The sequence below is a fragment of the Balaenoptera borealis genome, assembly GCF_965194805.1.
Source record: "Balaenoptera borealis genome assembly, chromosome: 17".
In the NCBI taxonomy this organism is placed as follows: domain Eukaryota; kingdom Metazoa; phylum Chordata; class Mammalia; order Artiodactyla; family Balaenopteridae; genus Balaenoptera; species Balaenoptera borealis.
In genome coordinates this window covers 63,837-79,968 of record NC_138876.1, presented here as the reverse complement: position 1 = coordinate 79,968, position 16,132 = coordinate 63,837, and the positions used below count along the sequence as shown (strand labels likewise).

The 16,132-nt window shown below is 49.2% G+C and overlaps 1 protein-coding gene across 4 annotated transcripts; it reads right to left on the bottom strand.

Moving 5' to 3' along the window:
• Positions 1 to 479: 479 nt before the first annotated feature.
• Positions 480 to 14,937, bottom strand: ZNF16 (zinc finger protein 16). Of its 4 annotated transcripts, none has more exons than XM_082363875.1 (3): positions 14,485 to 14,937; positions 11,476 to 11,680; positions 480 to 2,691 (listed from the first exon to the last, which is right to left on the bottom strand). In XM_082363875.1, exons 1-3 carry the CDS (start codon positions 14,920 to 14,922, stop codon positions 926 to 928), a joined length of 2,409 nt encoding a protein of 802 aa, XP_082220001.1. In that variant the 5' UTR covers positions 14,923 to 14,937; the 3' UTR covers positions 480 to 925. The 4 variants fall into 4 exon arrangements, with proteins under 4 accessions (XP_082220001.1, XP_082220002.1, XP_082220003.1 ...); XM_082363876.1 differs by having other exon boundaries at positions 14,491 to 14,937; XM_082363877.1 differs by having other exon boundaries at positions 14,689 to 14,937.
• Positions 14,938 to 16,132: the final 1,195 nt, after the last annotated feature.

Genomic DNA, 16,132 nt, shown 5'->3' with positions numbered 1-16,132 from the left:
GAGGTGCCCCCCACCCCAACCCATCCATCCCGTAACACTCCCAGGTCAAGGCCCCCCTGGTGGTAGAGGTGTTGTTTCTGGGCCAAGTTCCCCCTGCTTGGGGATTAGGGGACCAGTGCCCACCTCCTAGGGGCACCTAGGTGCCCCATAAGTGTCTGATGATGGACCTGGGAAAAAACAGCCTGGGAGCCTGTGGGGTGAACAGGAGGGGCATGGAGAGAATGGACCTCTGCGGGTGAGGCCAGGACTGGAGCTTGGGAAAGAGCCTCACGTTTAATTGTGCTGCAGCCCCGAGTGTGGCCACGGGGGCCTGAGGCACACCAGAGCGAGCAGAACCACGACCTCAGGCTGCAGGCAGGCACCAAGGAAAGGGGGCGGCGGGGGAATCCCATTATGGGACGGGAGGGAGAGGGGTGAGGAGTTGGTGGTAACAGGTATGCACTGCCTCTGGGGGAGGGTGACAGCAACCAGACCCGAAACACTCTTGACCTGACTTTATGTAAACAGAATACCAACTACAGCCATTGACAAAGAACTCAGTTCTTAGGACTAATGACCAAGCAAAAGAAGTACTGTGGTTATCTCAAACCAAATGTCAGTTTACTTCCTTGGTTATGTTCCATTACAGTAATAAACTCTCTTCATAAGTATGCAGCCTCTATAATCTTTTCCCTTCTAACAAATATGGCAGTCTGATAACAAACTGGAAAAACAAACCAAAAAGAAATGAGGCCACATGAAGCAGGAGCAATGGCAGGGGAATCAGGGGAGGGAGCCTGTCTCACAGGAGGGTCTCTGGTTTGTGGACAATGGCCTCTGTGGACAGTGGCTGTGGAGTGGAGGGAATGAGAGAGCCCAGCTCAAGTCGCAGGATGGGAGAGGCTGGGATGTTGCCAGGGGAGTCGGGGTGGAGCCTCATGTGGTTTCACTCCCTGGTGTGAATCAGCTGGTGCTTGACCAACTTTGACCGCTGGCTGAAGGCTTTCCCACAAGCCGTGCAGTCATAGGGCTTCACCCCAGTGTGAATCCTCTGGTGCTGGATGAGGACCGAGCGCTGGCTGAAAGACTTCCCACACTCACTGCACTGATAGGGCCTCTCGCCAGTGTGGATGATCTGATGCTGAATGAGGTGCGAGCTCTGGCTGAAGCCCTTCCCACACTCGATGCACGCGTAGGGCTTCTCTCCAGTGTGGACTTTCTGGTGGTGGATGAGGTTCGAGCTCCGGTTGAAGGCTTTGCCGCACTGGTTACACTCGTGGGGTTTCAACCCGTTATGGATCCTCTGATGCTGAATGAGAGTTGAGCTCTGGCTGAAGGTTTTCCCACACTCGGTACATTCATAGGGCTTCTCTCCAGTGTGAACTCGCTGGTGCAGGATGAGGTTGGAGCTGCGACCGAAGGTCTTCCCGCACTCGCGACACTCATAGGGCTTGTCACCCGTGTGCACACCCTGGTGCTGGATGAGCGCAGAGCTGTGGCTGAAGGCCTTCCCGCAGATGCTGCACTCATACGGCTTCTCTCCCGTGTGGATGATCTGGTGCTTTCTGAGCACTGAGCTGTAGCTGAAGGCCTTCCCACACACACCGCACACGTGAGGCTTCTCTCCAGTGTGGATTCTCCGGTGCTGGATGAGGCTGGAGCTCTGGCTGAAGGCCTTCCCGCAGTCACTGCACTTGTAGGGCTTCTCCCCCGTGTGGACCCTGTGATGCTTAATGAGGTTGGACACCCGGCTGAAGGGTTTGCCGCACTCGCTACACGCGTAAGGCCTCTCCCCGGTGTGGACCCTCTGGTGCTTCCTCAGGTGTGAGCTCTGGCTGAAGGCCTTCCCGCACTCGTCACACTCGAAGGGCTTCTCCCCTGTGTGGACCCTCTGGTGTTTGATAAGGTTGGAGCTCCGCCTGAAGGCCTTCCCGCAGGCGTTGCACACGTATGGCTTCTCCCCGGAGTGGATTCTTTGATGCTGGATGAGGTTGGAGGTCCTCCTGAAGGCCTTCCCGCACTCACTGCATTCGTAGGGCTTCTCGCTCACATGGGACTTCTGGTGCTTTTTAAGACTGGAGCTCTGGCCGAAGGCCTTTCCACACTCAGTACACACATGCGGCTTCTCTCCGCGGTGGGTAAGCCGGTGCCTGAGGAGGTCTGAATGTGTGCTAAAGGGCCTTCCACACTCATTACATATGAAGGACTTCTGTCCAGTGTGCGCTGTCTGATGCTGAATAAGATCGGGGCCTCCTTGGAAGGTGTTCCCACACTCGTTGCATATGAACGGGCTTCTGGCTGTGTGAAGCCCCTCGCAGCTGATTAGGTCCACGCTGCGTGGGAAGCTCTGGCCATGCACGTCGTACGGATGTGGCCTCTCTTCTGCAGGGGCTCCCTGACGTGCCGCTGGGCTCGGGCTCAGACTGAAGCCTCTCTTGACGTTGTCAGACTCCACCTCTTTCTCTCCTGAGGAGCTCTTGAGAAGCACTTGCACTGGTGTGAAGTCCCCCTCCCAGCAGGGGGACTGCACCTGTCTCTCATCCTCAGGGGCCTCCCAGTCTCTTTTTAATGCACCATCACAGAGTTCTCCAAGCTCAGGCGTCTGGGAAACATCACTGGCATGGTTTTCTGATGTTTCTGCCTGTGATTCCAAATCCTCAGAAACTTCTTCCTTCTGAAGAAACTCCTTGCCCTCAGTCCTGGGGTCCCAATCTGAAATGACAAACAGGAAGTCACATGGAAGGAAACAGGGAAACACAGGCAAGTCTGGGAGCGTGGGACCCACGGTGGGTGGTGGTCCCAGGTCTCTCGAGGGAACTGTGAGGGGCTGGCAGAGCTGAGGGGACCAGGCTGCACAGCAACCGAAAACCAACCCTAACCTGACCCCCAGACCCCACATCTCAGGAAAGCACCTGCAGTCTCCCGACTAAGGCTGGCCAAAATCCTGGCCTGAGTCGAGGTAGCCCCTCGGCTGTCCTTCCCCTGACCCACAGCAGGTCATCAGCAGGTCCTGTTGGCTTTACCTCGGAGCGTGTCCCAAACCCAGGCACTCACCCTCCCACCTGTTCAAGGAAAACACAGCTCCCTGCACGTTGCATTGTTAGACATTCTACCTGCCTCCTGTTCCAGACGCACAAGCCTGGAGTCAGCTGCTTGGCCCAGCTCTCATTCTCTGGGCGCCCACCACTGGCTTCGCAGGTGTGGGTCTGGGCCCAGGCCAGGAGGTGCAGGGTCCGTTCCCTTCAAGGAAGCAGAACTGGCTCCGACTGCATGGTGATGACTCTGGAATGTCAGATTCCGTCCCATTTGACAGAGAAGCCTTCAGAGACTGTGCCCCATTCTGCCAAAGCAACCTGCACCTCTCGGAACCTGCACTGTGACTGCACTTCGTTAGCTGGTACCAGGGTTCAGCTGCTGCATACATCCTTCTATGACAGAGACGTGCACAAGGCTGCTTGTCACACCGGGAGGCACCCCCTTTTTCACACCTGAAGGACAAGGAAACTCTGCTCTACTGGATCTCTCTCTCTCGTTATAACTGAGACATCCAGGCCAAACCACCCTTTGCTCCTGCCTGGATGGGGAGCAGCTTACCTGGCCTCCCACCTTCCCCTCCCGCCCACAGCAGTCTGGTGACAAGAGCACTTGACAACCTCCCCCCTCTGCTCCTGCTTCTCCTGAGCAGGAAGGACCCGCCCACCTTGGGGTCTGCCCTCCCCGACGGTCCTCACGCTCCCTCCTTCCCTTCCCTTCTGCCGGTCTTGGCTCAGTCACCTCACAGGAGAGGACTTCTCTGACCACTGCCCCCAACAGGGCTCCGTGCCCCAGGGCTGGGGCCACCCAGTGGTGCTGAGTGGGTGGGTGAAGGACACCCCTCCCTACCCCCAGCCTCCTTGGGCCTGCTGCCCTCTGACCTGCCCCTCAGCTCAAGGTAACTGCCTCTCCCCACCTGGAACTTCAATCTACCACCACAGTAGCAGTCTGTCTCCCCCACCCCAACTGGAGGCTTCTGTTACCCTTGGATCTCAGTGCAGACCCAGCTTGGCCATACGCTCAGCCTGTTTGCCTACCACGCCCACGTGTCCGGTGGTGACAGTTCACGTTCCGGTCACCTGACCCACGGCCCAGCTGGAAGCCCCTGCATAGAGTCTCTGCCAGGACCCCCTCCTTGGAGCTCGGCCATGTGGCCAGCACACAGATGCAGGCACCGTGCTCCGCCTTCCTGCTGACCCTCAGGCAGGCCTGTCATCACTCGCTGCACGTGGGCTACTGTCTTCTCCCAGAGCCCCAGCCCCTGGGCACCTGTGGTAATGTCCACACGCCACTGGACTGACGGTGGTGGGGGGAGGCACAGTGAGGGCTGCAGGGACAGACAGGGAGGTCACTGGAGGAAGCAAGGGTCTGGATGGGATGACACAGGGCTCACTATGTCCCCCGCTGCACCCCATGACTGATCCGGGGGGCTCCGCCCTCTCCTGGTTGCGTGTGGGGAAGGGACGGACCTTTTCCATAAAGGGTCAGAGAGGGACCTTCTTGGGCTTTGTGGCTGCATGGTCTCTGTCACATGGTCTGCTTTGTTATAATCCTTAAAAATCCTTCAACGGTTCTTTGCTTGCAGGCCCCAAACGACTGGCTAGCTGGATCTGGCCTGTAGGCCATGGCTTGCTGAACCCTGATTGAGGTAAGGTCACTAGTGTGGCTCAGGAGGTGGTGGCAATAGGAACTGGTTTTTGAGTCAGAGCTACTGTCGACCTGGAAGAAGTTTACTGAGACAGGAAACAAGAGCGAGTGAGGTGAGGATGACGAGAGGGCATTTTTGATTTGCTAAACTGGATACAATTCTCCTCTGCAACATAAGAACTATTGGAAAAATAAAGAAAGTTCCTCTTTTGAAAGGAAATATAAAGTCATAGAAATATGGCTTCCCTTAAGAAAAATCTTAAAAAAAAAATTGGGTTTAATGGTGAAGGAAAAGATTTGAAAACAAATACACTTGTTTGCACTGTCCGTGCTGCCCCCGCAAGTGTGACACCAAATGGAGAAAAGGGTGAAGACTCTGAGCCCTTCCAGCACACAGCAAACCTGTTAGCTTTCCTGAGAGACAACACTAAAGACCTTTATGATTAGTTGTTTCCATGTTTGTGAAGAAGTACCCCCATCAAAGCCACGCCTGTGAGCGCCACGTGTGGCTGTGGCTGTTGAGGGGCAGAGCCGTGGCTCTCCAGTGCTCACCCTGCCGTCTGCCACACAGACCCCAGTGGCACCACAGCCTCGGGTGGGGGCTCCGTTAGTCTCCCATCTCCCACAGGGGCTCTGTTTTCATTTTACTTAATAGTTTGTTGAGGTGAAATTGATAAACATAAAATTAACTATTTGAAATGAGCAATTCAGTGGCATTTAGTGCATTTACAATGTTGTGTGATCAGCATCTTTATCTTGTCCCAAGACATTTCCATCATCCCAAAGCCCCTATGCACTAGTTTATCTCCGTATCTCCTGGCCCCCAGCTCCTGGTAACCACAAAGCTGCATTTTGTCTCCATGGATTTACCTACTCCTGACATCTTATATGAATGAACTCATATGATATGTGACTTTTGAGGCACACTGCAGCAGGTGTAAATAAGGGAGCTTCACTCCCTTTTTTGACTGAATAATATTCCATGGTGTAGTTAAAGCACATTTGGCTTATACATTCATCCACTGATGGATGTCTGGGCTGTTTACACCTCCTGGCTATTGTGAATAGTGCTATGAACACGATGTACATGTACTTGTTTGGGTATCTGCCTTGAATTCTTTGCACATATATCTAGCAGTGGAATTGCTGGGTCATATGGTAATGCTATGTTTAAACTTTCGAGGAACTGCCGAATTGTATTCCAGAGTGGCTGTACCATTTTACATTCCCATCAGCAATGTATGAGGGTTCCAGTATCTCCAAATCCTTGAAAGCACTCGTTAATTATTTACTTTATTATTACAGCCATCCTAGTGGGTGTGAAGTGGTAATCTTACTCGGGTTTTGATTTCGTTTCTCAAATCACTGATGAATTTGAGCATCTTTTTGTTTGCTAGTTGGTCATTTGTATATTTTCTTTGGAGAAATGTTTATTCAAGTCCCTTGCTCATTTAAAGAGTGGCTTGTTTGTCTTTTGTTGTTGAGTTGTAAGAGTCCTTTATATATTCTGGGTACTAGACCTTTACCAGATATACAATTTGCAAAGATTTTCTCACATTCTGTAGGACGTCATTTCACTTTTTTCATAATGTCCTTTCATGCCCCAAAGTCTTTTTTTTTTAATTTAAATTTATTTATTTATTTTTGGCTGCGTTGGGTCTTCGTTGCTGTGCGCAGGCTTTCTCTAGTTGCGGTGAGCGGGGCCTTCTCTTGTGCAGCATGGGCTCTAGGCACACAGGCTTCAGTAGTTGTGGCTCCCGGGCTCTAGAGCGCAGGCTCAGTAGTTGTGGCACACGGGCTTAGTTGCTCCGTGGCATGTGGGATCTTCCCGACCAGGGCTCGAACCCATGTCCCCTGCATTGACAGGTGGATTCTTAACCACTGAGCCACCAGGGAAGCCCCCAAAGTCTTTAATTTTGATGAAGTCCAATTTACCTTTTTCTTTTGTTGTTCATGCTTTTGGTGTTGTATCTAAGAATCTACTGCCAAACCCAACGTTATGAAAACGTAATGTTTTCTTCTAACAGTTTTATGACTTCAGTTCTTGAATTTGGTAGTTGGATGATTCTGAGTTAATTTTTGCATATGGCATGAGGTAGGGGGCCAAGTTCACTCTTCTGCACATGGAAATCCACTTGTCCCAGCACCATTTAACAGAGTTCTCTCTCTTCACTGAATGGTCTTCACACACTGGTTGAAAATCAATTGGCCTCAGATGTATGGGCTTATTTCTAGACTCTCAATTCTATTGCATTGTTCTGTATGCTTATCCTATGTCAGTACCAAACTGTTTTGATTACTGCAGCTTTGTAGTAAGTTTTGAAACTGGGAAAAATGAGTTCTCTGACTTTGTTTTTTCAAGCTTGTTTTGGTTATTTGGGGTCCCTTGAATTCCATATTAATTTGAGGACTGACTTTTTCATTTCTGAAAAAAGGCAGTTGGAATTTTGACAGGGATTGTATTGAATCTGTAGGTTGCTCTGGATAGCACTGACATCATAACACTATTAAGACCAATCCATAGACAGGGCATGTCTTTTCAATTATTTAGGTATCCTTTCTTTCTTTTTTTAAAAACATAAATTTATTTATTTATTTATTTATTTATTTATTTATTTATTTACAGCTGCATTGGGTCTTCGTTGCTGTGCACGGGCTTTCTTGAGTTGTGGCGAGCGGGGACTTCTCTTCGTTGCAGTGCATGGGGTTCTCATTGCGGTGGCTTCTCTTGTTGCGGAGCACGGGCTCTAGGCATGCAGGCTTCAGTAGTTGTGGCACGTGGGCTCAGTAGTTGTGGCTCGCGGGTTCTAGAGCACAGGCTCAGTAGTAGTGGCAAATGGGCTTCGTTGCTCTGTGGCATGTGGGATCTTCCTGGACTAGGGCTCGAACCCATGTCCCCTGCATTGGCAGGCGGATTCTTAACCACTGTGCCACCAGGGAAGTCCCTCAGTTTAATTTTTGTAGTGTACCATTTTCTTTTTTATTCCTTTTGTGTATATTTTAAAGATATTTTCTTAGTGGTATCATGGGGATTATATTTAATATCTTAACATCCTAAAACAATCTGGTTTGGTTTCCCACCCCCTTCAGCTGTTTTGGTCCCCTGCCCCCAGCTTTATTGAAATATAATTGCCATATAACATCATGTAAATTTAAGGTGTACAATGGGATGAATTGATACACATATATATGCAAAATGATGACCACCATAGGGTTAGTTAACACATCCGTCACCTCACAGTTACTATTTTTTGTGTATGTGTGTGTGGTGAGAACTTTTAAGATCTACTCTCTTAGCAATTGCCAAGTATACATTATTAACTATAGTCACCATGCTGTACATTAAATCCCCAGAATACAGCCATTGAGTTTGAACTGTTACCAACTTAGCCACAACAGCATACAAAAACTCTGCTCCTATACAGATATGTTCCCACCTTTATGAGGTTGCTGTCACAAATGTATCTTTATGTGCTGTATGTTCAATAGTATAGGTTTATGATTATTTTTATGCATTTGTCTTTTAAATCATATAGGAAATAAAAAGTGGGTTTATAAACCAAAAATACAATACTAGCTTTTACCCTTACCTATGTGGTTAATTTTACCAGAGTTCTTTAGTTCTTTGTATGGCTTTGAGTTCCTGTCTAATATCCTTTTATCTTAATGGGTAAGAACCCCTCTGACACTTCTTCTTCTTCTTTTTTTAAAATATTTGGCTGCATCAGGTCTTAGTTGTGGCACATGGGATCTTTCACTGTGGCATGTGGGCTTCTCTGTAGTTGGGGTGTGCAGGCTCCAGAGCAAGTGGACCCAGTAGTTGCAGTGCGTGGGCTCTCTAGTTGTGGCGCGTGGGCTCCAGAGCATGTGGGCTTAGTTGCCCCACAGCATGTGGGATCTTAGTTCCCCAACCAGGGATTGAATGCATATTCTGTGCACTGGAAGGTGGATTCTTAACCACTAGACCACCAGCGAAGTCCCTCTCTCTGACACTTCCTACAGAGCAGGTCTATTGGTAATAAACATCCTCAGCTTTTATCTGAGAATATCTTAACTTTGCCTTCACTCTGAAAGGTAATTTTACCAGATGTAGAATTCTTAGTTGGCAGTTTCATTCTCCCAGCAGTTTAAATATGTCATCCCACTACTTTCCAACCTCCAAGGGTTCTGATGAGAAACTGCCTGTTAATTTTATTGAGGATCACTTATACAAGACGGGTTGCTTCTTTCTTGTTGTCTTCAAGATTCAGTCTTTCGACAATTTGATTATAATGAGTCTTGGTGTGGATCTCTTTGAATCTATCCTAGTCAGAGTTTGCTGAGCTTTTTGGATGTGTAGGTTCATGTCTTTCATGAAATTTAAGATGTTTTGGCCACTATTCAAATATTCTTTCTGCCCCTTTCTCTCTCTCCCTTCTTTCTTGGCCTCCCATATGTGTGTTGGTTCCCTTGATGGTATCCCACAAGTCTGTTAGGCTCTGTTCACTTTTCTTCAACCTTTTTTCTTCCTGCTCCTCAGACTGGATAACTTCAATTGTCTGTCTTCAAGTTCACCGATTCTATTGCCTGCTCAAATCTGCTGTTGAAACCCTCCAGCAAACTCTTCATTTCAGTTATTATAATTCTCACATCTAGGACTTCATTTTTTTAAATTTTTGGCTGCACCACATGGCATGTGGGAGACCAGGGATTGGACCCATGCCCCCTGCAGTGGAAGCATGGAGTCTTAACCACTGGACCACCAGGGAAGTTCCAGCTCTAGGACTTATACTCTGTTTCTTTTTATAATAAATAAAATATAAATTGTATATTTATAATTATCTCTACTGATTTTCTCATTTTGTTCATACATGGTTTTTAGTTCTTTGCCCATGGTTTCTTTCAGATCTTTGAGTACATTTAAGACAGCTGATTTAGTCTGTCAAGTATCTGTGCTTTTTCAGGGACACTTCTGCCAATTAATTTTTTTCCCTTGAATGGGCCAGCCATATTTTCCTGCTTGTTTGTATTCTTTATGATTTTTTGTTAAAAACTGGACATTTGAATATTTACTGTGATAACTCTGTAAATCAGTTTCTCCTGCCTCCAGGGTTTGCTATTCTTAATTGTTGGAGGCTCCAGTCATCTGTTCTTTTAGTCACTTTCCAAACTACTTTTGCAAAGACTGCATTCCTTGTCATGTGTGGTCACCAAGGTCTCTGTTTCTTTAGCTTGTGTACAGCTACTGTTTGAATGGAGAGTTCCTTGAACACTAACAGTAAAATAAAAATAATACACCTCTCCCAGCCTTTGTGTGTTGGCTCTCCTGGGACACTAACACTATTACTCTGCTGTGGCTTCCTGCTTTCATTAATCTTGGAGATCAGCTACAGGTTATGCTACAATCTTCATAGACCTTTTCTTTCTTTCTTTCTTTTTTTTTTTGTTTTTCATAGGTCTTTTCTGAGTATATATCCTATCCTGGGCAGGTACGTGACTTTCTAAATTCCCTGATATACAAGGGTGCTTTTGAAGCCCTCATTTCTCCAACTTTCCCTCCTAGGCTTTAGGAGGTCAACTATACTGTTAACTGATGTCCCAAGTGGCTGTGGGATTTTAGTTCACCTTTCAGTGTTTTTGAGCCCACCACTTTTCTGCTGAGTATGTTCTGAGTTAGGCAACACAGGGACAAACACTTTGCATCGATTCTTTATCCAACCTCACACAGGTGAGAACAAAGAAAATAATTTCTGAATAAGTTATGCTCTGCTCCTTCAGGAACCAGGGACCAGGTCCCACACTAGGAACACAGGCTGCTCACTTTTAATACGCTGCTGAACCAGGGAGAGTGTGTAAAGCTTTCCATCTTAAGTTGCCTTTTTCTTGACTCAGCATTTGCTTGGTTGTGTAAACCTGTTTTCTAGATTTCTGACAAAGTTGGTCCTGATAGCTTCTACTTGTTTCTTTTTTTAAATAGTTTATGTGAAGAAAGGGGTGTTTGGAGCTGCCTACTCCACCATTTTGCTCTATAGCAAAATGGCTTTTAAAACATGAGCTACCATCAATCTGTTTTTTTCCTGGAGCAAGAGTCCTGGCCTAACTCACCATTCTCTGCCTGGTATACCCCTGGCCATCTGGCAGCAGGCTTTGTCCCTCAGGGCCACTTCTTTGGCTCCATCATGTTTTTCATCCTCTATCCATCTCCTCCCTCCAACACACCTAGGACTGCCTTGCGCCATCTCTGTCCTTAGCCCAACCTTCCCTGGCCACACAGTGTCTGAACAGCGTACTCTGCTCAGATGTCCTGAGTATGATAAAAGGTCCCACGTAGTTAAGAGTGTCTTCTTGTAAAACAGCCACCATCAGATCCCAGTAAGGAAAGCTAACAATGAGTAACCATCCTGATCACTGCTGAGAGGTCCACAGAAGAGAAGAATTAGTGAGTGGTGTGCAGGAAGGACTCTCTGGTATCTGACGGGGATGGGAGCAGCTGGGCAGTGTGAATGGAACGGGGCCAAGGCTTGGATTAGGGCAGAGATCTGAGGGCACGGACTACCACCAGCCTGGTGAGTAAGTTAGGCAGGGCTCAGCTGGTGACCATCATGTCACACCCCTCTATGTCAGGTGAGGAAAGCAGTGTCCCACTCAGGGCACCAGGGCAGCCAGGTGCCAGGCCAATTTCCTCTCTTGGCCCCTTGACCTCCAGCCTTAGCCCCTCAAGTCCACAAGGTACTCTGCCCCTAACGGTGACACACACACCTCCTGAGGTAAGTGCAGGGTGATGTAGACAAAGTCTCCTCAGAACAAGGGCATCAGTGGGGAACTCACACCCAGTACCTGGCTGCTGATGGTGAGGGGGGGTGGCTTCTGGCTCAGCGTCACCACAGCAGAGGGGACCATGAAGTGCAGATCCAGGGTGGGTCACAGCGGGAGCATCACTCACACAGGCCTGTGCTCTGGGGGTCCAAGGAGATGGTCCAGGAACTGAGGGCTCCATTTCTGCCTCTTCAGGGCGTACTCTGAGGCTGGGCATGGCTGGGACCTGGAGACCAGCAAGGACACAGGTGAGTGTGCAGAGGGGCTAACTCCAGGGGTTCACCCACCCACCAGGCAGGGGTCACTTCCTTCACCCCTGCAGCCTGAGACCTCTGGAAGGCCTGGTGATTGGTGCCACATTCCCTGATCTTGGAACCAAGGGAAGGGTCAGCCAGCCACGGGGACACAGACTCACAAGCCAGGGCCACAGGTGGGAAATGGCGAGATGCTGACCACAGAGCAAGGTGAGCACACAGTGCCTTGTTGGCACCACCTGGAAGGGCCCAAGCTTTCCCTGATAAGAGGAAAGCAGCTCCCATGGAGCCTGCGCCTGCTGTGGTGGGCTTGTTCCTGACACAATGCCCTGAAGGTGGACCACCAGACCCACTCACGGGGGAGCAGCAACTCCAAAGGTTGGGCGGCCAGGGGTAGCCTGAGCTGCAGACATGCACAAAGTCATCACAGTGCCAGCCTATTGGTCAGCCCTGAGTTGTGTCCCCCTGGCAGCATCCAGAGTGGGTGTCCCCATCCCCAACCTCCTGGGTTGTCCTCCCACTGCACCAGTGGTTCCCTCCCAGACTCCTCCTTATCTCCCTCTTTACGTTGGTGCTCCAGGGTTCACTTCTGCATCTATACCAACTTCCTTGGTTAATCTATCCAGTCCTGAGGCATCAACATCCTTTATCCTGTGAAGAGTCTCAAACCTGGGCTCATCTCCAGGTTTAAGTGGTCTCTCTGAGCAAGGAACAGGACATTCCCACCCAGACACATGACGGGTCCCCCACGTGGACCAAGTTACTGATTTCCTCCACCCCTCCCACTGCCCTGTCTCTGAGCAGATGCACCATGCCCTGCCCAGCAGCCCATCTGGGAGTGAGGCAACATCCCTTGGCCCCTTATTCATATTGTACCATGAGCAGGTACCAGTGACCCGTCTGCCCTTCAGGGGTGGAGAAGATGAGGCAGAAGCCCATTGCAGACACTGCCTGCCAACCCTTGGACTCAATTTCTCTTCTTGGGACACATGCTTTCAGTGTTTCCAAAACACCCACTATATGCCAGCATCTATTCTGGGAACAATGTGACCATCACCCTCATGGGTTTCAGTGGGGAGACAGATAATAGCAAATGCATCAGTGAGATGGGCAAGTGCTCTGGGCACAGGTAGCAGAGAAGGGGTGGAGCCTGGGGCAGGCGGGCATTTAACCAGGCCCAGAGAAGAGAGGGTTTAGGCCATGCCTGGCTGGAAAGGTAGAAGGCGGCAAGGGTGAGATGGGGCAGAGATGTGAACAGAGCTCAGAGACAGTTGCTGGGGGACAGACTATAAGAGGTCTTGACTGCCTGATGAAAGTGAGGCACCAGCCACATTTCTACATTGGGAGACAGAACTAATGAAACATCTTAGGAAGATTCACCTGGCGCAGGCACTCAGAGGGATGGTGCATAAGATTCAAAGCAGGGAAAGCACTGACTCAAGGCACTCTCCATGTAGCAGCAGACAGAGAAGATGCTGCTTCCAAGGGGCGAACCTTCACTTTCTTCCAAGGAGAGAGTCAATCATTTGTAACATTTATTCAGTTCATTTTATTTTAAAATCTTGAAGTTATCATCAGTTTCTGAATAGGGGCACAGTCATATGGCTCAAAATTCAAAAGGTTAAAGAGGACTTAAGGTGAAACATCTCCCAGCCAGCCACACTACTCCTTCCCAGTTTCCAACGTGTCCTTCCTGATTACTCTAAGCTTACACAAACAAATATGTGTATTTTTTCTTTGCCTTTTTATTATAAATTGTACCAAACTAAGCTCATTTTAAAATAAATTTATTTATTTATTTATTTAGGGCTGAGTTGGATCTTTGTTGCTGCACGCGTGCTTTCTCTCGTTGCAGTGAGCAGGGGCAACTCTTTGTTGTGGTGTGTGGGCTTCTCATTGCAGTGGTTTCTCTTGTTGCGGAGCGTGGGCTCTAGGCACGCTGGCTTCAGTAGTTGTGGCTCGCGGGCTCTAGAGCGCAGGCTCAGTAGTTGTGGCGCACGGGCTTCGTTGCTCCGCGGCATGTGGGCTCTTCCCAGACCAGGGGTCGAACCCATGTCCCCTGCATTGGCAGGCGGATCCTTAACCACTGCGCCACCCGGGAAGCCCCGAAAACTAAGCTCATTTTACATTTTGTTTTTCTCACTTCAGTGTTTGTGGGATCTTGCCCAGGAGGACATAGACTGAATCAGTGGTAGCAGATTGCTCCTCCTCACCCATGTCCACATCCTATCCCTAGAACCTACACTACACAGCGAAAGAGATTTTGCAGAGGAAATTAAGTTTACGGGCCTGGATTATCCTTGTGGACCCAATCTAATCACATGAGCCGTTGCTGACTCAGATGCACGGGTCATATGCAAGGAGTGGGGCCTCCAAGAGCTAAGAACAGTCAGCAAGGAAAAAGCAACCTCAGGAATTGGAGTCTACCAGTGAGCTTGGAAGCTGATTCTCCTGGCTAAGGCCTCAACCTGGTGCTAAGCAAAGATACAACTGTGAAGACCAGCAGCCACTTGTCCATAGCAGGCATCCACGGGACGGGCATGACCCAGCCTCAGTCCCACTCCCCTGGGGGAGAATAAATTCCTCCCCATCCCTAGAGCCCGTTCTCCACCTGGAGGGCGAATCCACCACCGACTGGGCCTCCAGGCAGGACACCTGGCGCCAAGCGACAACTCCATTCATTTCTCACCCGGCTCCGTACAGTTCCGACGTTCGCACCAATTCCTGAGGCCCTTCCTCCGCCCCAACCCCGCGCGTCAGGACACTATTCGCGCACACTTGCCCGTCGCACTGTAGCAGCCTCGCCACGCGGTCCCGCAGCCCGGCTCCAGGTCAGGGGTTGCTCGGCTCCGCCGCGCACTCTCTGCAGGGCGCCCCTCGCACGCCCTCCCGGGAGGGGCCCTCGAAGGCTGTGACCCGCCCACGCCCCTTTACGGCCCCCCCGCACACCGAGCCTAGGCCTCCCGGGGCCGGCACCCACCGCGGGGGCATCGGAGTCACGAGGGAGCGCGGTCAGCAACGCCGAAGCGCCACCGCGCCAATCGCCAACTCCGGGAGTCGCTCCGGGATGAGGACAAGGCTGCGGGACCCAGGCCACTCGGCCCTTAGGCGGACCCCGGAAGTCCCGCCTCGACTTCCGGCTCGCGGACCCGCCCAGCCCAGCCCAGTGTGGCCGCTCTAGGCCGCGGGAGGACGAGCGACTCGGTGGATCCATACTTGACCCCCGCGAGGTGCCAGGAGCCGCCGGGAGCCCCGCGATCAGAGTCGGTTCGTGCAACTAACCAGGTGGCAACTACCTAAAAAAAGACAAGCGATTATAAATGCAGGGAGAACCAGGGACTTAGATACACAGGTACCTAGAATCGGAACAGGTTTTGCTTGATAAAAACATGATGATGCACGTGGAAGAAACTGAATCCCTCAATCAGTAAATGATTCGACAGATAGATGGAAAAACTCAAATTCCTTAAGTAGATAATATACATTTCGTGGGACTGTCCATGGAACATTTACAAAAATTGATTATACAGTTAGACATAAAGAATACAAATATTTTGAAGTATGCATTTTAAACTACCAAAATTAGGATAGAAATACATAATAAAAAGTTGACTCCCAAAACTCTTTAACTATTGGAGTTTACGAAACACTGTCTACATAACCTTTGAATCAAAAATGATACTAGCAGGAAAATTACAGACTATTTATAAGGCAGTGAAAAGCAAAACACTTCATTCTCACACCTACGGAACCCAGTGTAAAGTGTAAAATATATAATATCCACTGAATATTTTCAGAGAAAAATATATATGACTATATCGCCTTAAATACTTTTTCTTTATGAAAGAAGACAAAAGCATTTGTCCTTGAGAAGTTAGAAAAAGGAACATTTCTCCGAACCAGCAATAACCAATCAGATAATGTAACAAAAATGAAATGTCTTGGGACTTCCCTGGCGGTCCAGTGGTTAAGACTCCGTGCTCCCAATGCAGGGGGCCCGGCTTCGACCCCTGGTCAGGGAACTAGATCCCGCATGCCGCAACTAAAAAAAGATCCCGAGTGCCGCAACTAAGACCCAGTGCAGTCAAATAAACAAATATTTAAAAAAATGAAATATCTTCCACAATAGCAACAAAAACTATGAAATACTGGCGAATTAACAAAGAGCACTCAAGACACAACAAAGAGCTCAGGGTCAGACTTTGTACAGATGGAATTTAATAGATGGTAAAAGTTGCACCACCATAAATGGCAAAAGGATGGGTTGTTTAGCATAAGGTGTTGAGAAAATGACTTCATGCAATGGAGAAAAACAAAACCAGACCCCTATCTAACAACACAAACAGTGGTAGTCTCCTAAATGAACTAAAGACCTAAAAATGGACAGTAAAGAAATGAGGTTAGCAGAAAAATACACAGGAAAT